The sequence below is a fragment of the Ranitomeya imitator genome, chromosome 10, assembly GCF_032444005.1.
Source record: "Ranitomeya imitator isolate aRanImi1 chromosome 10, aRanImi1.pri, whole genome shotgun sequence".
Classification (NCBI taxonomy): Eukaryota; Metazoa; Chordata; class Amphibia; order Anura; family Dendrobatidae; genus Ranitomeya; species Ranitomeya imitator.
Window position 1 is genome coordinate 52,244,871 of NC_091291.1, and position 26,733 is coordinate 52,271,603.

At 46.6% G+C, this 26,733-nt stretch overlaps 1 protein-coding gene across 3 annotated transcripts in view; it reads left to right on the forward strand.

Annotated features, from left to right (window-relative positions):
• LOC138651265 (sulfotransferase 2B1-like) overlaps positions 1–26,733 on the forward strand; it is a 275,352-nt gene that overhangs the window by 230,142 nt on the left and 18,477 nt on the right. For all 3 annotated transcript variants that reach the window (XM_069741329.1, XM_069741330.1, XM_069741331.1), the window contains one exon: positions 9,235–9,415. In XM_069741329.1, the coding sequence (XP_069597430.1) occupies positions 9,235–9,415 (181 nt within the window). The remainder of the gene's footprint in view (positions 1–9,234; positions 9,416–26,733) is intronic.

The window sequence follows — 26,733 nt, forward strand, 5'->3', positions numbered from 1 at the left end:
AGAAGGGGTTACATCAAAATACAAATATCACTTACAGTAAACAAAACTAACAATGACAGACTGGTAGAGAGGGAAGAGGACGTTTGGCATTTCTGAAGTGACGAGAGCTTGCCTAACTTACGGGTGCATGCCTCCGATAGCTCGGGCTGGGCATAAGGTACTGGTGATTGCAATGTACTGGTCACTACAATGGCATTTTGCAATTTTCACTCAGCAACATTCATTGCTGCTTGTTTCTGAAAAATACCAATGGAGTCAAAATCGTCACACTACACCTGTAGATAATTTCCCTAAGGGGTATAATTTCCAAAATGGGGTTACTTAACCCCTTCATGACCCAGCCTATTTTGACCTTAAAGACCTTGCCGTTTTTTGCAATTCTGACCAGTGTCCCTTTATGAGGTAATAACTCAGGAACGCTTCAACGGATCCTAGCGGTTCTGAGATTGTTTTTTCGTGACATATTGGGCTTCATGTTAGTGGTACATTTAGGTCAATAAATTCTGCGTTTATTTGTGATAAAAACAGAAATTTGGCGAAAATTTTGAAAATTTCGCAATTTTCACATTTTGAGTTTTTATTCTGTTAAACCAGAGAGTTATGTGACACAAAATAGTTAATAAATAACATTTCCCACATGTATTCTTTACATCAGCACAATTTTGGAAACAAAATTTTTTTTTGCTAGGAAGTTATAAGGGTTAAAATTTGACCAGCGATTTCTCATTTTTACAACGAAATTTACAAAACCATTTTTTTTAGAGACCACCTCACATTTGAAGTCAGTTTGAGGGGTCTATATGGCTGAAAATACCCAAAAGTGACACCATTCTAAAAACTGCACCCCTCAAGGTACTCAAAACCACATTCAAGAAGTTTATTAACCCTTCAGGTGCTTCACAGCAGCAGAAGCAACATGGAAGGAAAAAATGAACATTTAACTTTTTAGTCACAAAAATTATCTTTTAGCAACAATTTTTTTATTTTCCCAATGGTAAAAGGAGAAACTGAACCACGAAAGTTGTTGTCCAATTTGTCCTGAGTACGCTGATACCTCATATGTGGGGGTAAACCACTGTTTGGGCGCACGGCAGGGCTTGGAAGGGAAGGAGCGCCATTTGACTTTTTGAATGAAAAATTGGCTCCACTCTTTAGCGGACACCATGTCACGTTTGGAGAGCCCCCGTGTGCCTAAAAATTGGAGCTCTCCCATAAGTGACCACATTTTGGAAACTAGACGCCCCGAGGAACTTATCTAGATGCACAGTGAGCACTTTGAACCTCCAGGTGCTTCACAAATTGATCCGTAAAAATGAAAAAGTACTTTTTTTTCACAAAAAAATTCTTTTAGCCTCAATTTTTTCATTTTCACATGGGCAACAGGATAAAATAGATCCTAAAATTTGTTGGGCAAATTCTCCTGAGTACACCAATACCTCACATGTGGGGGTAAACCACTGTTTGGGCACATGGTAAGGCTTGGAAGGGAAGGAGCGCCATTTGACTTTTTGAATGAAATATTATCTCCATCGTTAGCGGACACCATGTCGCGTTTGGAGAGCCCCTGTGTGCCTAAACATTGGCGCAACCCCACAAGTGACCCCATTTTGGAAACTAGACCCCCCATGGAACTTATCTAGATGCCTAGTGAGCACTTTAAACCCTCAGGTGCTTCACAAATTGATCTGTGAAAATGAAAAAGTACTTTTTTTTCACAAAACAATTATTTTTGCCTCAATTTTTTCATTTTCACATGGGCAATAGGATAAAATGGATCATAAAATTTGTTGGGCAATTTCTCCCGAGTACGCCGATACCTCATATGTGGGGGTAAACCACTGTTTGGGCACTCGGCAGGGCTCGGAAGGGAAGGCGCGCCATTTTACTTTTTGAATGGAAAATTAGCTCCAATTGTTAGCGGACACCATGTCGCGTTTGGAGAGCCCCTGTGTGCCTAAACATTGGAGCTCCCCCACAAGTAACCCCATTTTGGAAACTAGACCCCCCAAGGAACTTATCTAGATGCATATTGAGCACTTTAAACCCCCAGCTGCTTCACAGAAGTTTATAACGCAGAGCCATGAAAATAAAAAATAATTTTTCTTTCCTCAAAAATGATTTTTTAGCCTGGAATTTCCTATTTTGCCAAGGGTAATAGGAGAAATTGGACCCCAAATGTTGTTGTCCAGTTTGTCCTGAGTACGCTGATACCCCATATGTGGGGGTAAACCACTGTTTTGGCGCACGGCAGGGCTCGGAAGGGAAGGCACGCCATTTGGCTTTTTAAATGGAAAATTAGCTCCAATCATTAGCGGACACCATGTCACGTTTGGAGAGCCCCTGTGTGCCTAAACATTGGAGATCCCCCAGAAATGACCCCATTTTGGAAACTAGACCCCCAAAGGAACTAATCTAGATGTGTGGTGAGGACTTTGAACCCCCAAGTGTTTCACAGAAGTTTATAACGCAGAGCCATGAAAATAAAAAAAAAAAAAGTTATTTTCTCAAAAATGATCTTTTAGCCTGCAATTTTTTATTTTTCCAAGGGTAACAGGAGAAATTTGACCCCAAAAGTTGTTGTCCAGTTTCTCCTGAGTACGCTTATACCCCATATGTGGGGGTAAACCACTGTTTGGGCACATGCCGGGGCTCGGAAGTAAAGTAGTGACGTTTTGAAATGCAGACTTTGATGGAATGCTCTGTGGGCATCACGTTGCGTTTGCAGAGCCCCTGATGTGGCTTAACAGTAGAAACCCCCCACACGTGACCCCATTTTGGAAACTAGATCCCGAAAGGAACTTATCTAGATGTGTGGTGAGCACTTTGAACCCCCAAGTGCTTCACAGAAGTTTATAATGCAGAGCCGTGAAAATAATAAATACGTTTTATTTCCTCAAAAATAATTATTTAACCCAGAATTTTTTAATTTTCCCAAGGGTAACAGGAGAAATTTGACCCCAATATTTGTTGTCCAGTTTCTCCTGAGTACGGTGATACCCCATATGTGGGGGTAAACTACTGTTTGGGCACATGCCGGGGCTCGGAATTGAAGTAGTGACGTTTTGAAATGCAGACTTTGATGGAATGCTCTGCGGGCGTCACGTTGCGTTTGCAGAGCCCCTGATGTGGCTAAACAGTAGAAACCCCCCACAAGTGACCCCATTTTGGAAACTAGACCCCGAAAGGAACTTATCTAGATGTGTGGTGAGCACTTTGAACCCCCAAGTGCTTCATAGAAGTTTATAATGCAGAGCCGTGAAAATAATAAATACGTTTTCTTTCCTCAAAAATAATTATTTAGCCCAGAATGTTTTATTTTCCCAAGGGTTACAGGAGAAATTGGACCCCAAAAGTTGTTGTCCAGTTTCTCCTGAGTACGCTGATACCCCATGTGTGAAGGTAAACCACTGTTTGGGCACACGTCGGGGCTCAGAAGGGAAGTAGTGACTTTTGAAATGCAGACTTTGATGGAATGGTCTGCGGGCGTCACGTTGCGTTTGCAGAGCCCCTGGTGTGCCTAAACAGTAGAAACCCCCCACAAGTGACCCCATTTTCGAAACTAGACCCCCCAAGGAACTTATCTAGATATGTGGTGAGCACTTTGATCCCCCAAGTGCTTCACAGACGTTTACAACGCAGAGCCGTGAAAATAAAAAATCATTTTTCTTTCCTCAAAAATGATGTTTTAGCAAGCATTTTTTTATTTTCACAAGGGTAACAGGAGAAATTGGACCCCAGTAATTGCTGCGCAGTTTGTCCTGAGTATGCTGGTACCCCATATGTGGGGGTAAACCACTGTTTGGGCACACGTCGGGGCTCGGAATTGAGGGAGCACCATTTGACTTTTTGAATACGAGATTGGCTGGAATCAATGGTGGCGCCATGTTGCGTTTGGAGACCCCTGATGTGCCTAAACAGTGGTAACCCCTCAATTCTACCTCCAACACTAACCCCAACACACCCCTAACCCTAATCCCAACTGTAGCCATAACCCTAATCACAACCCTAACCACAACCCTAACCCCAACACACCCCTAACCCTAATCCCAACTGTAGCCATAACCCTAATCACAACCCTAATTCCAACCCTAACCCTAAGGCTATGTGCCCACGTTGCAGATTCGTGTGAGATTTTTCAGCATCATTTTTGAAAAATCCGTGGGTAAAAGGCACTGCGTTTTACCTGCGTATTTTCCGCAGATTTCCAGTGTTTTTTGTGCGGATTTCACCTTCGGATTCCTATTGAGGAACAGGTGTAAAACGCTGCGGAATCCGCACAAAGAATTGACATGCTGCGGAAAATACAACGCAGCGTTTCCGCGCGGTATTTTCCGCACCATGGGCACAGCGGATTTGGTTTTCCATAGGTTTACATGGTACTGTAAACCTGATGGAACTCTGCTGCGGATCCGCAGCGAAATCCGCACCGTGTGCACATAGCCTAATTCTAATGGTGCACACGCTGCGGAAAATACAACGCAGCGTTTCCGCACGGTATTTTCCGCACCATGGGCACAGCAGATTTGGTTTTCCATATGTTTACATGGTACTGTAAACCTGATGGAACACTGCTGCGAATCCGCAGCCAAATCCGCACCGTGTGCACATAGCCTAATTCTAAAGGTATGTGCACACGCTGCGGAAAACGCTGCGGATCCGCAGCAGTTTCCCATGAGTTTACAGTAAACCTATGGGAAACAAAAATCGCTGTAAACATGCTGCGGAAAAACTGCACGGAAACGCAGCGGTTTACATTCCGCAGCATGTCACTTCTTTGTGCGGATTCCGCAGCGGTTTTACAACTGCTCCAATAGAAAATCGCAGTTGTAAAACCGCAGTGAAATGTGCAGAAAAAACGCGGTAAATCCGCCATAAATCCGCAGCGGTTTAGCACTGCGGATTTATCAAATCCGCAGTGGAAAAATCCGCAGAGGACCAGAATACGTGTGCACATACCGAAACCCTAACCCTAGCCCTAACCCTACCCCTAACCCTACCCCTAACCCTAGCCGTAACCCTAGCCGTAACCCTAGCCCTAACCCTACCCCTAACCCTAGCCGTAACCCTAGCCCTAGCCCTAACCCTAGCCCTAACCCTATCCCTAACCCTAGCCCTAACCCTAGCCCTAACCCTACCCCTAACCCTAGCCCTACCCCCAACCCTAACCCTAACCCTACCCCTAACCCTACTCTAACATTAGTGGAAAAAAAAATTCTTTATTTTTTCATTGTCCCTACCTATGGGGGTGACAAAGGGGGGGGGGTCATTTATTATTTTTTTTATTTTGATCACTGAGATAGATTATATCTCAGTGATCAAAATGCACTTTGGAACGAATCTGCCGGCCGGCAGATTCGACGGGCGCACTGCGCATGCGCCTGCCATTTTGGAAGATGGCAGCGCCCAGGGAGAAGACGGACGGACCCCGGCAGGATCGGTAAGTATGATGGGGTGGGGGGGAGCACGGGGGGGGGGGTCGGAGCATGGGGGGGTGGATCGGAGCGCGGGAGGGGTGGAACGGAGCACGGGGGGTGGTGGAACGGAGCACGGGGGGTGGAACGGAGCACCGGGGCGGTGGAACGGAGCACTGTGGGGGGTGGATCGGAGTGCAGGGGGGGTGATTGGAGCACGTGGAGGGTGATTGGAGCACGGGGGGAGCGGACAAGAGCACGGGGGAGCGGCGCACAGGACGGAGGGGAGCCGGAGCAGTGTACCGGTCAGATCGGGGGGCTGGGGGGGCGATCGGTGGGGTAGGGTGGGGGCACATTAGTGTTTCCAGCCATGGCCGATGATATTGCAGCATCGGCCATGGCTGGATTGTAATATTTCACCAGTTATAATAGGTGAAATATTACAAATCGCTCTGATTGGCAGTTTCACTTTCAACAGCCAATAAGAGCGATCGTAGCCACGGGGGGGTGAAGCCACCCCCCTGGGCTAAACTACCACTCCCCCTGTCCCTGCAGATCGGGTGAAATTGGAGTTAACCCTTTCACCCGATCTGCAGGGACGCGATCTTTCCATGACGCCACATAGGCGTCATGGGTCGGATTGGCACCGACTTTCATGACGCCTATGTGGCGTCATGGGTCGGGAAGGGGTTAAGGGGACTTATGTTCTTTTAGCAATTAGAAGCTCTGTATATGGAGTCTGCAAACTCTTCTAGGAACATCTACGCTCCAGGAGGCAAATAGCTCTCCGTTCATCCCAAGTCTCTTCGTATAGCTAAGTAGTAGTGTACAGCCACATATGGTTTATTGCTACGTTGAGTAGAAATTGTGGGACAAATTGTGGTGCCATTTTTACTCACTGCTTGTGTGAAAATGTAAAATCTGGGGCTAAAACTAAATTTTGGTGGTAAAAATGTAGTTATTTATTCTTCAATGCCCAAAGGTGTAAAATTATGTGACAGACTCGGGGTGTCCATATGATCACTACACCCCTAGATGAATTCATTAAGAAGTTTACTTTATAAAATGGGGTCACTTATTGGGGCTTCTGCTCTGTTGGCACCTCATGGGCTCTCCGAGTGGGTCAAGGAATTAGCAAACCATAACCATAAAATCTGGTGCTCCTTGCCTTCTGAGATTTGCCCTGTGCCTGAAAAATATTACCCGATTACATGTAGGGTATTGGCGCACTCAGCTAAAATTGGACCTCAGTTTGTTGTAAAAAAAAATCCTATTAGCCCTTAGAAAAATTAAAAACTTGGGGCTAAAACAATATTATAATGGTAAAAATGTAATTTGTATGTGAGGCACATGTTGTGTCAATATGATCCCTGCACCCCTAGATGAATTCATTGGGGAGTGTATTTTGTAAAATCACTTCACATATAGGTATTTTCTGTTGTTCTGACACCTCAAGGGCTCTGCCAATGTGACATGGCACCCTCAAGCCATTCCAGCAAAATGTGAACTCCAATATGGCACCTCTTCACTTCTGAGCTTTGCACTATGCCTCAAAATTAGTATTCCCCCACATTTGGGGTATCGGTGTATTCAGGAGAAATTGCACAACAAATTGTATGGTGAAATTTTTCCTGTTCCCCTTGAAAATGCAAAACTTGGGCCAATATAACATTTTTGTGGGGAAAATGTGTTTTTTTTTATTTTCATGTCTCAAAGTTATAAACTTCTGTGAAGCACTTGGGGGTTCAATATGCTCACCACACATCTAAATACATTCCTTGAGAGGTCTAGTTTCCAATATGGGGTCACTTGTGGAAATTCTCCACTGTTTATGTACATCACGGGCTCTCCAAATGGGACATGCCTCCACTAATGATGCCAGGAAATTTTACATTCAAAAAGTCAAAATTCGCTCTTTCCTTTCCGAGCACTACCATGCACCTAAACAGTAGTTTTCTCCCTCATATTGGGTATTGGCATACTGAGGAGAAATTGCACTACAAATTGTATGGTGCAATTTCTCCTGTTACCTTTTTGAAAATGCAAAATTTGGGGCTGAAATAACATTATTGTGAGGAAAATGTGATTTTAATATCTTCGTGACTCAGCATTATAAACTTCTGTGAAGCACCTGGGGGATCAAGATGCTCACCACACAGCTAAATACATTCTTTGATGGATCTAGTTTCCAAAATGGGGTCACTTGTAGAGGGTTTCCACTGTTTAGGCACATCAGGGGCTCTCCAAATGGGACATGACGTCCGCTAATGATTCCAGGACATTTTACATTCAAAAAGTCAAATGACGCTCCTTTCCTTTCGCACCCTGCCGTGCGCCCAAACAGTAATTTTCTTCCTCATAATGGGTATCGGCATACTCAGGAGAAATTGCAAAGCAAATTGTATGGTGCAATTTCTCCTGCTACCCTTAAGAAATTGCAACATATGGGGCAAAAACATATTTGTGGGCAAAATTTTCAACATCATTTTTTTAATTTTCACCCCTCAACATTATAAATTTTTATGAAGCACCTGAGGGTTCATTGTTATCACCACACATCTATTTCAGTTTCCTGAGTGGTCTAATTTCCAAAATGGTGCCACTTGTGTGGGATTTTTACTGTTTAGGCACATCAGAGGCAATCCATATGTGACATTGCGTCTGCCAATTGTTCCAGCAAATTTTGCATTCAAAAAGTCAAATGCCACTTCTTCCCTTCTGAGATATGTCATGCGCCCAAATTTCCATTTTTTTTCGCAAAAAAGTGCAAATCATACCAAAGAAATTTTACCACTATCATGAAGTACAATGTGTCATGCAAATACAATCTCAGAATAAGTAGGATCCGTTGAAGCGTTCCAGAGTTATTACCTCATAAATTGACAGTGGTCAGAATTGTAAAAATTGGCCTGGTTATTAATGTGCAAACAACCTTCGGGGGTAAATGGTTTAAAGAGGTTGTCCCATAATCATAATCATTGACCTCTGCCACCATCCTCAAAGCAAAAAAAGTGTTGATTAGTTGTCAAAAGTGAATGCAACTCTAGTTATGCATATTTATTGCTGCTAGTTCTGTTTCTTGCTACTTGTATTCATTCTATATTCAACATAAGAAAATATCCGCGCATCAAATTCCTAGTAAACTTGCAACCAGTCTGAACAATTAGATACAACACTGTAGCAGGAACCTATGATGATGAAGATTAGAGCTGAGCAATCTTGAACTGTAAAGATTGGGGTGCATATTGGACATATAGTGTCCTATGCTGAACTCCGAATATAGGCTTCTCCTGGAAGTCTGTTTTACATTTCAGGAGTCTGGAGAGAGAGAAAGAGAGCTAAAGAGAGAAAAAGAGAGGAAAAGAGAGAAAAAGAGGCAGAACTAAAGTTCAGTTGGGTAACCGAACCTGAACCTCCATGGATTCACTCATCCCTAATGAAGATGAAAATTACTTTTAGACTGCTTGAGAATTCAGTTAGATAATCTGAATAACTGATGTGTTACATCATAGCATGCCATCATGGAGCAGAGCAAGATACAGATAGACATGCAGTAATGAAGGTAGTAACTTGTAAGATGTAAGTGCAGTCATATGATGCAGATACACATCATGCATTAAGGCTGCTTCCGGCCCCCGAGGGCCAATGTCTGCACTATTTGTAAGTAAAATTATGCAGCAATTGGCAAACAGCATGAATGGAGTTTTGGCCTCATGTGTCCAGTCGCAGTGTGTAGTCTCACCATAAAAGTAGAAACATAAATATTTCATTTAATGCTGCATATTTATTATGCTAAATATTGGATTTTTCTAATTGACAACAGGACCTACGAGGAAGCGTGATTAAGATTTGCAAATTTCTTGGAAAGGAGTTAGATGACGAAGCGATAGACTCTGTGGTGAAAAATGCTTCTTTTAAGAACATGAAACAGAACAATATGGCTAATTACAGTTTCGTGCCAGCTTTTTACATGGACCAGGAGAAAAGCCCATTTCTGAGAAAAGGTAAAAACTGAGCACCATATTGAGAAAAAAAAATATGTATAGTCAAGTGTCATATCTTGCGTTCATTCTGCACTAGTCACTTTCTGTCATTCCTTCTCCTGGCAAGTCAAACTGAAGTATGCATGAGTCGCCCGCCAGGGCCTGGGGTACTCTGCACTGGGTTCGGTTGTGATTAAAAGGTGGCAGCGGTGGCAGCGACCCGGTCCGTGCCCTGGGCACTCAAATTAAAGGGGAAAGGTCTTAAAAAGGGATTAATGAAGTCTATATTCGTAACGTCACCTGTGGTTCTCAGGTCAATAGGGACCGACGCTGCTTAAGGGGTCCTCTGGGGTGGTGTTGTTGCAGCAAGATGGTGATGCTTCCCACAGGTGAAGCGGGGTGCCCAAGGCTCCCAAGGTATATGGCAAGGATGGTGGGTTGCCAGTAAATAACAGAGCACACAGGTTTGCTGTCTTTACCTGGTTTACTGAAGTAGTAGTCGCCTCAGTCCAGGGTACTGGCAACAGGTGTAGAAGGAGTCCAGGCAGCCTGGAAACAAGTGAAAATCCCCTTGGCAGGTCAGGTTGGAAGCCTTCCACTATGCGCTGCTTTTCAGGTCTCTTGCTACCTGTAGCTTGTTGGCAAGGTACCCTTTTCTCTTCTGTCCTGGGACAGTACCTGCACGGTAAGCAGCTTGAGCCATTCTCTTGAGGTCTCTGACACGGTGACTCCAGGCTCTAACTGCTGCTGTACCTCAGGTGTGGTATGGGCAATTTAGATGCAGTCCTATGCCCTCCGGTTCTGCTATGGGGCTTGCAGATCCCCACAGCCTCAGGCTCCCGGTGCCCATTTTCTACGCTCTGGCTCACGGGAGGCCCAATCGCAGCCTCCCAGAGCTCCTAATCTCTTTACCGCTCCTTTCCTCTCCCTCCTTTCTCATCTGCACCAGACGCCTGCTCTCTCTAGTCTCTCTGGACCAACTGTCTGACTCCTCCTCCAGACCAGGATGTTTATTGAGGGACGCTCCCCTAAAACCTGGTTTTGAGCTCCCCCTTCTGGCCTGGATTCAGAATGTGTTGTGTGTGTGGGATTACCTGCCAAAGGGATCCCTCTTGTCTCCAGGCATGGCACTACCCTCCCCGAGAGGAAGGCAGCACCACTGTGGTACCCAAACTCCTGGGGTGCCACATGCACACACAGTGTTTTTATCTGGCGGATTCTGCCTAAAACTTGCCTGAAAAGCTTAAAAAGTAGAAAAAATGAATTAACTTATGTGCAGCATTGTCAAAATGACTTCCTGTTCATAGTTACCATAGTTTGTAACGTCTTTTAAATTGAAGCTTCAAAAGTCATGAAGTGGATAAAAGATGTGAAAGGCCCAATATTCAGACGGCCTCAGCTTTTTTACTTTTTTCAGTTGGGTACGCTGTATAACCTGGTTGAAAAAGTAAACTCTAAATGGTCTGAACATATGCACTCCAATGTGAAAACGGTTTGCTGTTCCGATTCCATTAACTGTTTTAGGCTTCCAAAGATGTCAAGAGTTTAAAAGAAGTGACTTCTCCAAAATTGGCAAACAAAAGATGTTGAGGAAAAACTGATGGAAAAAAAAGATGCAAAATAAGACTCTTCAGGAGAAAAGACACCAGCATGTCCTGAAGTGTCTTCCACCTGAAAAATTTGTCGGGTTCACAGAAATTTAAAAGACATAGTGTGCACATACTCTAATGGTGCCCTGTTATGATCAGGTGACCTTGGAGCAGCATGAAAACTTTCACTGGAGTAGGTGGTAACTATACTGACCGCAAACCCTGATCTTATCACCGCAACTAGAAGTAGCCGTGGGGTGTGCCTAACAAAACCTAGACACCTCGAAACAGCTGGAGGACTAAATACCCCTATAGATGGAAATAGGTATTCTACCTTGCCTCAGAGCAGAACCCCAAAGAATAGGCAGCCCCCCACAAATAATGACTGTGAGTAGTAGAGGAAAAGACACACGCAGGCAGGAAACAGGATTTAGCAAAAGAGGCAACACTAGCTAAATTAGGAAAGGAGAGGACAGGATACTAAGCGGTCACTATTAAAATCCTTCCAAAAATATCCACAGCAGAAAATACAAAAACTCCACCATCCAACTAAAGATGTGGAGCGTATATCTGCAACTCCAGAGAATCCAACAAGACTGAGAAAACACTGACACAGTCAAAGCTGGACAAGAGAAAGCAAATGAATAGCACAGAATATAAGCACACTGCATGTGTGCCACAGAAAAAGAAACAGACACTTATCTTTGCTGAATTGGCAGCTAAGCAGGAGAAGCCAGAAATAGATCCAACACTTCACAAGAAACATTGACAACTGGCAAGGACTAAAGAATCCTGCACATCTAAATATCCCAGTCAGAACTGCAATCAGCAGATACACCTGGCCAGGACTGTTACTCAGAGACAACTGCATTCCCACCTACAACCACTGGAGGAAGCCAAAAGCAGAATTCACAACAGTACCCCCCCCTTGAGGAGGGGTCACCGAACCCTCACCAGGGCCCCCAGGACCATCAGGATGAGCCAGATGAAAGGCACGGACCAAATCAGCAGCATGGACATGAGAGGCAAAAACCCAAGAATTATCCTCCTGGCCATAACGCTTCCATTTGAGGTACTGAAGCCTCCGCCTCGAAAAACAAGAATCCAAAATCTTCTCAACCACATTCTCCAACTCTCCATCAACCAACACAGGGGCCGGAGGATCAACAGAGAGAACAACGGGCACCACATATTTCCGCAATAAAGATCTATGGAAGAAATTATGGATAGCAAAAGAGGCCGGAAGCGCCGGACGAAAAGACACCGGATTAATAATCTCAGAAATCTTATAAGGACCAATAAACCGAGGCTTAAACTTAGGGAAAGAAACCTTCATAGGAACATGACGGGAAGACAACCAGACCAGATCCCCAACCCAAGCCGGGAACCAACACACCGACGACAGTTAGCAAAACGTTGAGCCTCCTCCTGAGACAACACCAAATTGTCCACCACATGAGCCCAAATCTGCTGCAACCTGTCAACCACAGAATCCACACCAGGACAGTCAGAAGGCTCAACCTGCCCAGAAGAAAAACGAGGATGAAAACCAAAATTACAAAAGAAAGGCGAAACCAAAGTAGCCGAACTAGCCCGATTATTAAGGGCAAACTCGGCCAATGGCAAGAAGGCCACCCAATCATCCTGATCAGCAGACACAAAGCATCTCAAATAAGTCTCGAAAGTCTGATTAGTTCGCTCGGTCTGGCCATTTGTCTGAGGATGAAATGCAGAAGAAAAAGACAAATCAATGCCCAGCCTAGCACAAAAGGCCCGCCAAAACCTAGAAACAAACTGGGAACATCTGTCGGACACAATATTCTCCGAAATACCATGCAAACGAACCACATGCTTAAAACATAACGGAACCAAATCTGAAGAGGAAGGCAATTTAGGCAAAGTCACCAAATGAACCATCTTAGAGAACCGGTCACAAACAACCCAGATAACAGACATCTTCTGGGAGACCGGAAGATCAGAAATAAAATCCATCGAAATATGCGTCCAGGGCCTCTCAGGGACAGACAATGGCAAAAGCAACCCACTAGCACGGGAACAACAAGGCTTGGCCCGCGCCCAAGTCCCACAGGACTGCACAAAAGAACGCACATCACATGACAAAGAAGGCCACCAAAAGGACCTACCAACCAAGTCTCTGGTACCAAAAATGCCAGGATGACCAGCCAACACGCAACAGTGAACCTCAGAAATCACTCTACTAGTCCATCTGTCAGGAACAAACAGTTTCCCCGCAGGACAGCGGTTGGGTTTGTCAGCCTGAAATTCCTGAAGAACCCGTCGTAAATCAGGGGAAATGGCAGAAAGGACCACCCCTTCTTTCAGAATACCGACCGGTTCTAAGACCTCAGGAGAGTCAGGCAAAAAACTCCTAGAGAGGGCATCAGCCTTAATATTCTTAGAACCCGGAAAGTACGAGACCACGAAATCAAAACGGGAAAAAAACAAGGACCATCGAGCCTGTCTAGGATTCAGCCGTTTGGCAGACTCGAGGTATATCAAATTCTTATGATCGGTCAAGACCACAATACGGTGCTTAGCTCCCTCAAGCCAATGTCACCACTCCTCAAACGCCCACTTCATAGCCAACAACTCCCGATTGCCGACATCATAATTGCGTTCTGCAGGCGAAAACTTACGGGAAAAGAAGGCACATGGTTTCATTAAGGAACCAACAGGATCCCTCTGAGACCAAACGGCCCCTGCCCCAATCTCAGAAGGGTCAACCTCAACCTGAAACGGAAGAGAAACATCCGGTTGGCACAACACCGGAGCAGAAGTAAATCGACGTTTAAGCTCCTGAAAGGCAGAGACAGCCGCAGAGGACCAATTCGCCACATCAGCGCCTTTCTTCGTCAAATCGGTCAAGGGTTTAACCACGCTGGAAAAATTAGCAATGAAACGGCGATAAAAATTTGCAAAACCCAAAAATTTCTGAAGGCTCTTCATGAATGTGAGCTGAATCCAATCATGAATGGCCTGAACCTTAACCAGATCCATCTCTATAGACGAGGGAGAAAAAATAAAGCCCAAAAAAGAAACCTTCTGCACCCCAAAGAAACACTTAGACCCTTTCACAAACAAAGCATTGTCACGAAGGATCTGAAATACCATCCTGACCTGTTGCACATGAGACTCCCAATCATCGGAAAAAAATCAAAATATCGTCGAAATATACAATCAAGAATTTATCAAGATAAGTCCGGAAGATATCATGCATGAAGGACTGAAAAACAGATGGAGCATTAGAGAGTCCGAATGGCATCACAAGGTATTCAAAATGGCCTTTGGGGCATGTTAAACGCAGTTTTCCATTTATCACCCTGCTTAATATGAACAAGATTATATGCCCCCCGAAGGTCAATCTTGGTAAACCAACTAGCTCCCTTAATCCTAGCAAACAAATCGGAAAGCAAAAGTAAAGGGTATTGAAACTTGACCGTGATCTTATTCAAGAGGCGATAATCAATACAGGGTCTCAAGGAACCATCTTTTTTAGCAACAAAAAAGAACCCCACTCCCAACGGTGAAGAAGATGGTCGAATATGCCCTTTCTCCAAAGACTCCTTAATATAGCTCCGCATGGCGGTATGTTCAGGCAGAGACAGGTTGAAAAGTCGACCCTTAGGAAACTTACAGCCTGGAATCAAGTCAATAGCACAATCGCAGTCCCTGTGCAGTGGAAGGAAACTGGACTTGGGCTCATCGAATACATCCTGAAAATCAGACAAAAGCTCTGGAATTTCAGAAGAGGAAGAAGAGGAGATTGACATCAAAGGAACATCATTATGAACCCCCTGACAACCCAAACTAGTCACAGACATGGACTTCCAATCCAACACAGGATTATGTACCTGCAACCACAGAAAACCCAGCATGATAGCATCATGCAAATTATGCAACACCAGAAATCGACAGTCTCCCTGATGGGCTGGTGCCATGCGCATGGTCACCTGTGTCCAAAACTGGGGCTTATTTTTAGCCAAGGGTGTAGCATCAATGCCCCTTAAAGGAATAGGGTTCTGCAAAGGCTGCAAGGGAAAACTACAACGCTTGGCAAACTCAAAGTCCATTAAGTTCAAGGCGGCGCCTGAATCCACAAACGCCATGACAGAAAATGATGACAATGAGCAGATCAAGGACACAGATAACAAAAATTTAGGTTGTACAGTACTGATGGTAATTGAACTGGCGATCATCTTTGTCCGCTTAGGGCAGACAGAAATGACATGAGAAGCGTTGCCACAATAATAACACAACCTATTCTGACGTCTGAAACCTTGTCGTTCCGTTCTAGACAGAATCCTATCACACTGCATTGGCTCAGGAATTTGCTCTGAGGATAACGCCACAGCGCACACAGTTCTGCGCTCCTGCAAGCGCCGGTCAATCTGAATGACCAAAGACATAGAATCACTCAGACCAGAAGGCGTGGGAAACCCCACCATGACATGTTTAACGGATTCAGAAAGACCCTTTCTGAAAATTGCCGCCAAAGCATCATTATTCCATTTAGTCAACACAGACCATTTTCTGAATTTCTGACAATACAATTCTGCCACCTCTTGACCCTGAGACAGGGCCAACAAGGTCTTCTCAGCTTGATCCACAGAATTAGGTTCATCATATCATAATCCCAAAGCCCGAAAAAAGGAGTCTACATTAAGTAAAGCCGGATTCCCAGATTCCAGGGAAAATGCCCAATCCTGCGGGTCGCCACGCAGCAGGGAGATGACGATTTTAACCTGCTGAATGGAATCACCAGAGGATCGAGGTCTCAAAGCAAAAAAACAGTTTACAGTTGTTTTTAAAACTCAAAAATTTGGACCTGTCACCAAAAAACAAATAAGGAGTAGGAATCTTCGGTTCTAAAACAGGAGTCTGAACAATATAATCAGAAATACCCTGCACCCTAGCAGCAAGCTGGTCTACACGAGAAGCTAATTCCTGAACATTCATGCTAGCACAAGGCTCTTCAGCCACCCAGAGATAAAGAGGGAGGAGAAGACAAAGTAGACTGAAGAAAAAAAAATGGCTCAAGACCTTTCTTCCCTTCTTCTGAAATGCATTATGGGCCAGTTGTACTGTTATGATCAGGTGACCTTGGAGCAGCATGAAAACTTTCACTGGAGTAGATGGTAACTATACTGACCGCAAACCCTGATCTTAACACCGCAACTAGAAGTAGCCGTGGGGTGTGCCTAACAAGACCTAGACACCTCGACACAGTGGGAGGACTAAATACCCCTATAGATGGAAATAGGAATTCTACCTTGCCTCAGAGCAGAACCCCAAAGGATAGGCAGCCCCCCACAAATAATGACTGTGAGTAGTAGAGGAAAAGACACACGCAGGCAGGAAACAGGATTTAGCAAAAGAGGCCACACTAGTTAAAATAGGAAAGGAGAGGACAGGATACTAAGCGGTCAGTATTAAAATCCTTCCAAAAATATCCACAGCAGAAAATACAAAAACTCCACCATCCAACTAAAGATGTGGAGCGTATATCTGCAACTCCAGAGAATCCAACAAGACTGAGAAAACATTGACACAGTCTAAGCTGGACAAGAGAAAACAAATGAATAGCACAGAATATAAGCACACTGCATGTGTGCCACAGAAAAAGAAACAGACACTTATCTTTGCTGAATTGGCTGCTAAGCAGGAGAAGCCAGAAATAGATCCAACACTTCACAAGAAACATTGACAACTGGCAAGGACTAAAGAATCCTGCACACCGAAATATCCCAGTCAGAACTGCAATCAGCAGATACACCTGGCCAGGACTGCGCCTCAGAGACAACTCCATTCCCACCTACAACCACTGGAGGAACCCAAAAGCAGAATTCACAACAGTGCCCATACCTTAAACATCACAAATGAACAAAAGACTAACACTGGCCAATATCAAAGGTACAGCTGACAGTAGAGTATGTATGGGTGCTTCTGACTGATAATTGTTGGGGGAGATAAGAATCTGGCATGTCCAATTTCAGATTGTAGATCCTTTTATTCTCTAAGGCCGGAGTCACACTAGAACATAATACGGACGGGTGCTATGCGATAAAAAATCGCATACCACTCTGACCAATGTTAATCTATGGGGCAGCTCCTATCATCCGTTGTTTTCTTGGCTGTATTATAAGTGCGTACGAAATCACAGCATGCTGCAAATGTCACCATAAAAAGCATATACCAAATATGGATAAGACCAAAGGATACAAAGGATAACCGGGAATATTAAAATATATTATTTTATTATTGTGCAATAGCAGCCAAGACAAAAAATAGAAATTAAAATATTACATAGATATATATGACCATACATACATATATATATATATATATATATATATATATATATATATATATATATATATAGTACATGTGTATTCGTATTAATTTATGGGCACATAAAAACCTCAATTTATGAATCAAATGGGCAGGTCACAAAATAATTGCCCATTTGATTCATATATTGAGGTTTTTATGTGCCCATAAATTAATACGAATACACATGTACTATATACATATATACATATATATATGTATGTATGGTCATATATATCTATGTAATATTTTAATTTCTATTTTTTGTCTTGGCTGCTATTGCACAATAATAAAATAATATATTTTAATATTCCCGGTTATCCTTTGTATCCTTTGGTCTTATCCATATTTGGTATATGCTTTTTCTGTTCATGTAGTGGTGTCACTACATTTTTTGACACAGGTGGCACTGGGTATAGCAGTGATACTATACATAGGGTATACATACTACTGGTAATAATCTGTATATATATATATATATATACAGGGCCGTATTTAGAGTTTCTGCTGCCCTAGGCACTTTTAGCGCTGCCTCCCCCTCTGGTGAGTATGACACTATCGGCAGTGACTTTGGGAAGAATCACTGATGTGAAAGTTGCCGTTTGCAGCAGATCGGGCAGTTTTTCTGCATCTGCCACGTAACGGATCACTTACGGCAACACTGCGTTTGGTTTCATTCATTCCTTATGGGATTCGCGGTACTTGATGTGATCTGGGAAATGCGGTGCCATACCTCCCAACTTTTGAAGGGAAAAAGGTCTAAAGGTTGCGGCAAATTTTAGGCCACGCCTCTGACCACACCCATTTCACAACTAATCACACCCATATCCAAGTCCCAACCACACCCATTTAGCACTGCTGATCACACTGTTTCATATACATTAAAACAAAAAAAAAATATGGCCACACAGTGCTTCATACTGTACAATGGCTATGCAGTGCTCCACATACTGTATAATGGCCCTACATGATGTTCCATACTGTATAATGGCCACACAGTGCTCCATACTGTATAATGGCCACGTCTGTCCTGTGTCCTTGTGTGTACCACATTGAGAATGGAGAAAAGAAAGAAGACCAAAGAACTGTCTGAGGACTTGAGAAACCAAATTGTGAGGAAGCATGAGCAATCTCAAGGCTACAAGTCCATCTCCAAAGACCTGAATGTTCCTGTGTCTACCATGCGCAGTGTCATCAAGAAGTTTAAAGCCCATGGCACTGTGGCTAACCTCCCTAGATGTGGACGGAAAAGAAAAATTGACAAGAGATTTCAACGCAAGATTGTGCGGATGTTGGATAAAGAACCTCGACTAACATCCAAACAAGTTCTAGCTGCCCTGCAGTCCGAGGGTACAACAGTGTCAACCCGTACTATCCGTCGGCGTCTGAATGAAAAGGGACTGTATGGTAGGAGACCCAGGAAGACCCCACTTCTTACCCCGAGACATAAAAAAGCCAGGCTGGAGTTTGCCAAAACTTACCTAAAAAAGCCTAAAACGTTTTGGAAGAATGTTCTCTGGTCAGATGAGACAAAAGTAGAGCTTTTTGGGCAAAGGCATCAACATAGAGTTTACAGGAGAAAAAAAAGAGGCATTCAAAGAGAAGAACACGGTCCCTACAGTCAAACATGGCGGAAGTTCCCTGATGTTTTGGGGGTGCTTTGCTGCCTCTGGCACTGGACTGCTTGACCGTGTGCATGGCAGTATGAAGTCTGAAGACTAACCAACAAATTTTGCAGCAGAATGTAGGGCCCAGTGTGAGAAAGCTGGGTCTCCCTCAAAGGTCATGGGTCTTCCAGCAGGACAATGACCCAAAACACACTTCAAAAAGCACTAGAAAATGGTTTGAGAGAAAGCACTGGAGACTTCTAAGGTGACCAGCAATGAGTCCAGACCTGAATCCCATAGAACACCTGTGGAGAGATCTAAAAATGGCAGTTTGGAGAAGGCGCCCTTCAAATATCAGGGACCTGGAGCAGTTTGCCAAAGAAGAATGGTCTAAAATTCCAGCAGAGCATTGGAAGCAACTCATTGATGGTTACCGGAAGTGGTTGGTCGTAGTTATTTTGGCTAAAGGTTGTGCAACCAAGTATTAGGCTGAGGGTGCCAATACTTTTGTCTGGCCCAATTTTGGAGTTTTGTGTGAAATGATCAATGTTTTGCTTTTTGCTTCATTCTCTTTTGTGTTTCTTCATTTAAGACAAATTAAATGAAGATAATAATACCAAAGAATTTGTGTTTGCAATCATTTTCAGGAAGAAACTGAGTATTATCTGACAGAATTGCAGGGGTGTCAATACTTTTGACCATGACTGTACTGAGCCCGAGTGACGGGCGAGACACCACATGTACTGAGCCCGAGTGACGGGCGAGACACCCCATGTACTGAGCCCGGGTGACACTGTAATATGTAAGTAACATCAGACTGTATTGTGGGGACCATTCACTTCTATGGGAGGGTGTTAAAGGGAACCTGTCACCCCCAAAATCGCGGGTGAGGTAAGCCCACAGGCATCAGGGGCTTATCTACAGCATTCTGGAATGCTGTAGATAAGCCCCCGATGTAACCTAAAAGATGAGAAAAAGACGTTATATTATACTCACCCAGGGGCGTTCCCGCTGTTGGTCCGGGTCCGGCGCCTCCCATCTTCATCAGATGACGTCCTCTTCTGGTCTTCACACCGCAGCTCCGGCGCAGGCGTACTTTGCTCTGCCCTGTTGAGGGCAGAGCAAAGTACAGCATTGTGCAGGCGCCGGGCCTCTCTGACCTTTCCCGCCACCTGCGCAATGCAGTACTTTACTCCGCCCTCAACAGGGCAGGCAAAGTACGCCTGCGCCGGAGCTGCGGCGTGAAGACCAGAAGAGGACGTCATCTGATGAAGATGGGAGGCGCCAGACCCGGACCAACAGTGGGAACGCTCCTGGGTGAGTATAATATAACGTCTTTTTTTCATGTTTTAGGATACATCAGGGGCTTATCTACAGCATTCCAGAATGCTGTAGATAAGCCCCTGATGCCGATGTGCCTACCTCACCCGCGATTTTGGCGGTGACAGGTTCCCTTTAAGGAGGAGGAGGAGGTGAGCTGTGACATCTCCTATTGTGACTGTTGGATCTGGTTGCCGGGGTCTACCTTCCTGTGGTTGTTACAAGTATCCTCCGCTCACCTTTCGGGGTGTTGCGCTCCTCGTCCACTTGTCTCAGGAGATTCGGTTGAACGCTCGGTCCGGCGCTGACATCCTGCAATATAATGGAAATGGCGGCTGAAGCTGCAGCACAAGGAGACACCGGAGAACGGCGGGGACAGAGCGCTCTGTAGCCGTGGACACGTGCAGTATAGCACGCGGCTGCCGATCATGTGACGCCTGCACTCACTTTCACCAGAGGAGCGGCGCTATAGGTCAGAATATCAGAGTAGAAGCCTCGCTGTCTGATCACCGGATATTTCCGCGGGAGGACGGCGCTGATCCGCGCGGGTGACACCGGCACAAGCGACTGCGGACACGGGATCTCCCAGTGTGGACGGGACTCCGCGGAGGATGGGGGTCGCCTGCCGTTATCTGCTCCATCTGCACCCAACAGAGAAGACAAACATGTCCGATAACTCTACAGGACCGTGACAGCTGCAGAACATCGCCCCCCCCTCCCCCCCTCCCTCCCTGCAGAGCTTCATCGCCCCCCCTCCCTCCCTGCAGAGCTTCATCGCCCCCCCTCCCTCCCTGCAGAGCTTCATCATCGCCCCCCTCCCTCCCTGCAGAGCTTCATCATCGCCCCCCCTCCCTCCCTGCAGAGCTTCATCATCGCCCCCCCCCCTCCCTGCAGAGCTTCATCATCGCCCCCCCTCCCTCCCTGCAGAGCTTCATCATCGCCCCCCCTCCCTCCCTGCAGAGCTTCATCATCTCCCCCCCTCCCTCCCTGCAGAGCTTCATCATCGCCCCCCTCCCTCCCTGCAGAGCTTCATCATCGCCCCCCTCCCTCCCTGCAGAGCTTCATCATCGCCCCCCCTCCCTCCCTGCAGAGCTTCATCATCGCCCCCCCCTCCCTCCCTGCAGAGCTTCATCATCGCCCCCCCTCCCTCCCTCCCTACAGAGCTTCATCATCGCCCCCCCTCCCTCCCTCCCTGCAGAGCTTCATCATCGCCCCCCCTCCCTCCCTCCCTGCAGAGCTTCATCATCGCCCCCCCTCCCTCCCTGCAGAGCTTCATCATCGCCCCCCCTCCCTCCCTGCAGAGCTTCATCGCCCCCCCTCCCTCTCTCCCTGCAGAGCTTCATCGCCCCCCCCTCCCTCCCTCCCTGCAGAGCTTCATCGCCCCCCCCTCCCTCCCTGCAGAGCTTCATCATCCCCCCCCTCCCTCCCTGCAGAGCTTCATCGCCCCCCCCTCCCTCCCTGCAGAGCTTCATCGCCCCCCCCCTCCCTCCCTGCAGAGCTTCATCGCCCCCCCTCCCTCCCTCCCTGCAGAGCTTCATCGCCCCCCCTCCCTCCCTCCCTGCAGAGCTTCATCGCCCCCTCTCCCTCCCTCCCTGCAGAGCTTCATCGCCCCCCCTCCCTGCAGAGCTTCATCGCCCCCCCTCCCTCCCTCCCTGCAGAGCTTCATCGCCCCCCCTCCCTCCCTCCCTGCAGAGCTTCATCGCCCCCCCTCCCTCCCTCCCTGCAGAGCTTCATTGCCCCCCCTCCCTCCCTCCCTGCAGAGCTTCATTGCCCCCCCTCCCTGCAGAGCTTCATCGCCCCCCCTCCCTGCAGAACATCGCCCCCGTCCGTCCTCATACTCACCTGTCACTCAGCTCAGCTGCCTGCCCACACACTGCGCGCGCCGCAGCCGCCGACATCCCTCTGGCGCTCTGTCCCGCCGCAGTGCCTTCTTCCTGACTGAGTGAGCGGTCATGTGATACTGCTCAATAAGGTCATGAATATGCGCATATTCATGACCTTAATGACCGGTACCATGTGACCGCTCACTCAGGACGCGCTACAGACGGTGAGAACAGGCATCGCTGGAGGCTGGAGCAGGAGGTGAGTATCGTCTCTCTTCATGGAGGGTGGGTGGGATGCGGAGGCGGGGAGGGGCGCGGGGAGGGGAGGGGCGCGGGGAGGCAGGCGGGGGGGCGGGGTTTTGCGTCGGTCGCGTTTGTGACTTAAAAAAAAAAAAAAAAAAAAATCCTTGCCCAGGTGCCGCCCCCCCGCAATGTCGCCGCCCTAGGCACGTGCCCTCGAGTGCCTAGTGGCAAATACGGCCCTGGATATAAATACTGTTAAATAGGGCCTGCGCTGTGCGTTACAATAGTGTATGTAGTGTACCCTGATTCCCCACCTATGCTGAGAAATACATTACCAAAGTCGCCGTTTTCGCCTGTCAATCAGGCTGGTCTGGTCAGGTGGGCATGGTGACATCGCTCTTTTCTTCCCCAGCTTTCCGTTGGTGGCGTAGTGGTGTGCGCATGTCGCAGTGACGAATCCACTGCGCGCACGTGAAGAAGCAGCGCGCGATCTGCGCTATTACCCCCTGTCATCGGTGGGGGCGGCCATCTTCCTGGGGCCGTGCGTGCGCAGATGGAGTGCTCTGCTGCACGGGGCTCCAGGAAAATGGCCGGGCGATGCCGCGCGTGCGCAGAAGAGATCGCGGCGGCCATTTTCCCAAAGCCGAGTTTGCCTACATTGCTAGACTAATCTCATTAGAGATGATGCCCTAGCGGTTAGTTGAAAGCGAAGCTTTCAAAGCCCTGATGAACGACGCTGTACCACGCTACGAGCTACCCAGTCGACACTTCTTTTCGAGAAAAGCCATCCCAGCCCTCCACCAGCATGTAAAAGACCACATCGTCCATGCACTCAGGCAATCTGTGAACACAAAGGTGCACCTGACAACAGATGCATGGACCAGTAGGGATAGCCAAGGACGTTATGTGTCCATCACGGCACACTGGGTTAATGTGGTGGATGCAGGGTCAACAGGGGACAGCAATATTGTAACAGTTCTGCCTAGCCCAAGGTCTAGGAAACAGTTGGCTGTAGGCGTTCGTCGCCCCCCCTCCTCCTGATCCTCATCCTCCTGCAGAAGCGAGAGCTTGTCCACAGACTGCAGTCGCACGACCACTCCATCCGCAGCTGCCACTGTTGCACACAAGGTGTCCCATTATGGGACAGCTAGCGGCAAGCGTCAGCAGGTTGTATTGGCAATGAAGTGTTTGGGCGACAACAGACACACAGCGGAAGTTCTGTCCGAGATCTTGCAGAAAGAAACTCAGTCATGGCTGGGCACTGTACATCTTGAGGCAGGCAAGGTAGTGAGTGATAACGGAAGGAATTTTATGGCTGCCATAGCCCTTTCCCAACTGAAACACATTCCTTGCCTGGCTCACACCTTAAACCTGGTGGTGCAGTGCTTCCTGAAAAGTTATCCGGAGTTATCCGACCTGCTCCTCAAAGTGTGCAGACTTTGCACGCATATCCGCCGTTCGCCCGTACACTCCAGCTGTATGCAGAACCATCAGCGGTCTTTGAACCTTCCCCAGCATCGCCTAATCATCGACATTGCAACAAGGTGGAACTCCACACTGCACATGCTTCAGAGACTGTGCGAACAGAGGCGTGCTGTTATGTATTTGTGGGAGGATACACATACACGGGCAGGCAGTTGGATGGCAGACATGGAGTTGTCAGGTGTGCAGTGGTCAAAGGTACAAGACCTGTGTCAAGTCCTTCAGTGTTTTGAGGAATGCACACGGCTGGTTAGTGCAGACAACACCATAATAAGCATGAGCATCCCCCTAATGCGTCTGCTGATGCAAAGTTTGACGCACATAAAGGAGCAGGCGTCTGCAGCCGAGGAAGAGGATAGCCTTGATGACAGTCAGCCATTGTCTGGTCAGGGCAATCTACAGGACGAGGTAGCGGGCGAAGAGGAGGAGGACGAGGAGCATGATGGGGATGAGTAATTTTTGAATGAGGAAGCTTCTCCGGGGCCAATAGAAACTGGTGGCGTTGCAAGGCCGGGTTCAGTTTTTTTGAGGGAGACAAGTGACGTAGATTTGCCTGAAACTGCCCCTCAACCCAGCACAACCGCAGATTTGACAACTGGAACTTTGGCCCACATGGCGGATTATGCCTTACGTATCCTCAAAAGGGACCCACACATTATTAAAATGATGACCGATGACGATTACTGGTTGGCCTGCCTCCTTGATCCTCGCTATAAAGGCAAATTGCAAAATATCATGCCACATGAGAACCTCGAACAAATATTAGCAACCAAACAAGCAACTCTTGTAGCCCGTTTGATTCAGGCATTCCCAGCACACAGCGGCGGTGATGGTTCTCACACGAGCTGCAGGGGGCAACAGTGCAGAGGTGTTAGAGTTGCACAAATCAGAAGTGGCGTTGGACAGAGGGGTTTTCAGACCAGGTTGTGGAGTGATTTCGCAATGACCGCAGACAGGACAGGTACTGCAGCATCAATTCAAAGTGACAGGAGACAACATTTGTCCAGTATGGTTACTAACTATTTTTCATCCCTTATCGGTGTTCTCCCTCAACCGTCATTCCCATTTGAATACTGGGCATCCAAAATAGACACCTGGCCTGAATTGCCAGAATATGCATTGCAGGAGCTTGCTTGCCCAGCAGCTAGTGTGCTATCAGAAAGAGTATTCAGTGCTGCTGGTTCAATATTGACCGAAAAAAGGACTCGTCTGGCTACCCAAAATGTTGATGATCTAACCTTCATTAAAATGAACCACTCATGGATTTCAAATTATTTTGCCCCACCTTTCCCGGCTGACACCTAGCTTTCCTATAAAAAGGTCTCGCTTGTGGACTGGTCTTACTGACTGTTCCAATCTCTTAATTTGCAGCAGCTGTTTGTCCAGCATACGACATGTTTACACCTCCCTATATGGGCTAACTTCCCCCATGGGGCCGTGGTGTCGCCACTTGGTGCAAGCACCCGTGAGAGTGCCGTTTGTCTGAAGAGGTGGGTGTGCCCGTTTTTGGTCGACGGCACTGCCACTGGGTCCCTCATAGTACAATAAAGTGTCTCTGTGACGCCAGACACACCATTGTAACATGAGGGGCCCTGGGCCTGTACCACCGGCCACAAGAGAGTTTCCCCCCCAGCTCAAACACTGTTCTACCACTTGCAAAATTATCTCTCACAACTCCACCAATGTTTAGTCTATGCGCTGACATCCTTCAATGCCTGGCACTGACAATACCAATTTTTTGACATGTATGATGCTAGTTAAAATAGTTAGGGTCAGTGTCCTATATTGACACCAGTAAATACTTACGCCAAATTACTATGTCTGAAACTCAGCAGAGGAGCCCACCCCTCTACCTAAGTATGCCACCCTTTTGTTTTTTGGTTTTGTTGTTTTGCGAGACATTAACATCTATTTCTTTTTTGGGAGTACTAACTGTGTCAGACACTCCTTCCAATCGTCCTCCGCTGACCACACCAATGCTGCCTGTGTACCCCTGCAAGATAATTCAAACTGTATTGAGCCTAATTTTTTTTATTTTAGGCCTACTAAGTCTGTCTGCGGTCCCTCCTTCCATTTGTCCTCCGCTGAGCACAACAATGCCGACCGTGTACCCATGTAACCTTTTTTCATCCTGCAGTGAGCCTACTTTGTGGTGTAAGGCCTACTAGCAGTGTCTGTCTGCACCACTTAATACAGCTGTCCTCCTCCTTTAAAAAAAAAAAAAAAAAGGCTGATTTTCAGCTTGTCAGAATGATAAAACTGCATTGGGGCCACAAGTTTCGTTGTGGTCTACAAACTGAGTCTTCCGCTCCAAGGTGTTCTCTCTGTTGCCTCTCCCTCGCTTCTATCTTGAAGCTCTCATTAAGTAGCTGTTGAAACAACACTGCATTAGGCCTACAAGTTGGGTCTGGGTTGTAGAGACGGTGTCTGCCGCTCCAAGGCGTCCTCCTGGTTGCCTTTCCTGAGCTTCAATCTTTAGGCTCTTGTTAAATAGTTTTTTAATCAAACAACTGCAGTGGGGCTACTAGTTTGGTTGGGGTCTACTAACAGTGTCTGCCGCTCCAAGGTGTCCTCCTGGTTGCCTTTCCTGAGCTTCAATCTTCAGGCTCTTGTTAAATAGTTTTTTAATCAAACAACTGCAGTGGGGCTACTAGTTTGGTTAGGGCCTACTAACGGTGTATGCCGCTTCATGCTGTTCTCCAGGTTTCCTGTCCTGAAATTCCATTTTCAGGCTCTCGTTAAGCAGTTGTTGAAACAACACTGCATTAGGTCTACAAGTTGGGTCTGGGTTGTAGAGACGGTGTCTGCCGCTCCAAGGTGTTCTCCTGGATGCCTTTCCTGAGCTTCAATCTTCAGGCTCTTGTTAAATAGTTTTTTAATCAAACCACTGCAGTGGGGCTACTAGTTTGGTTGGGGCCTACTAACAG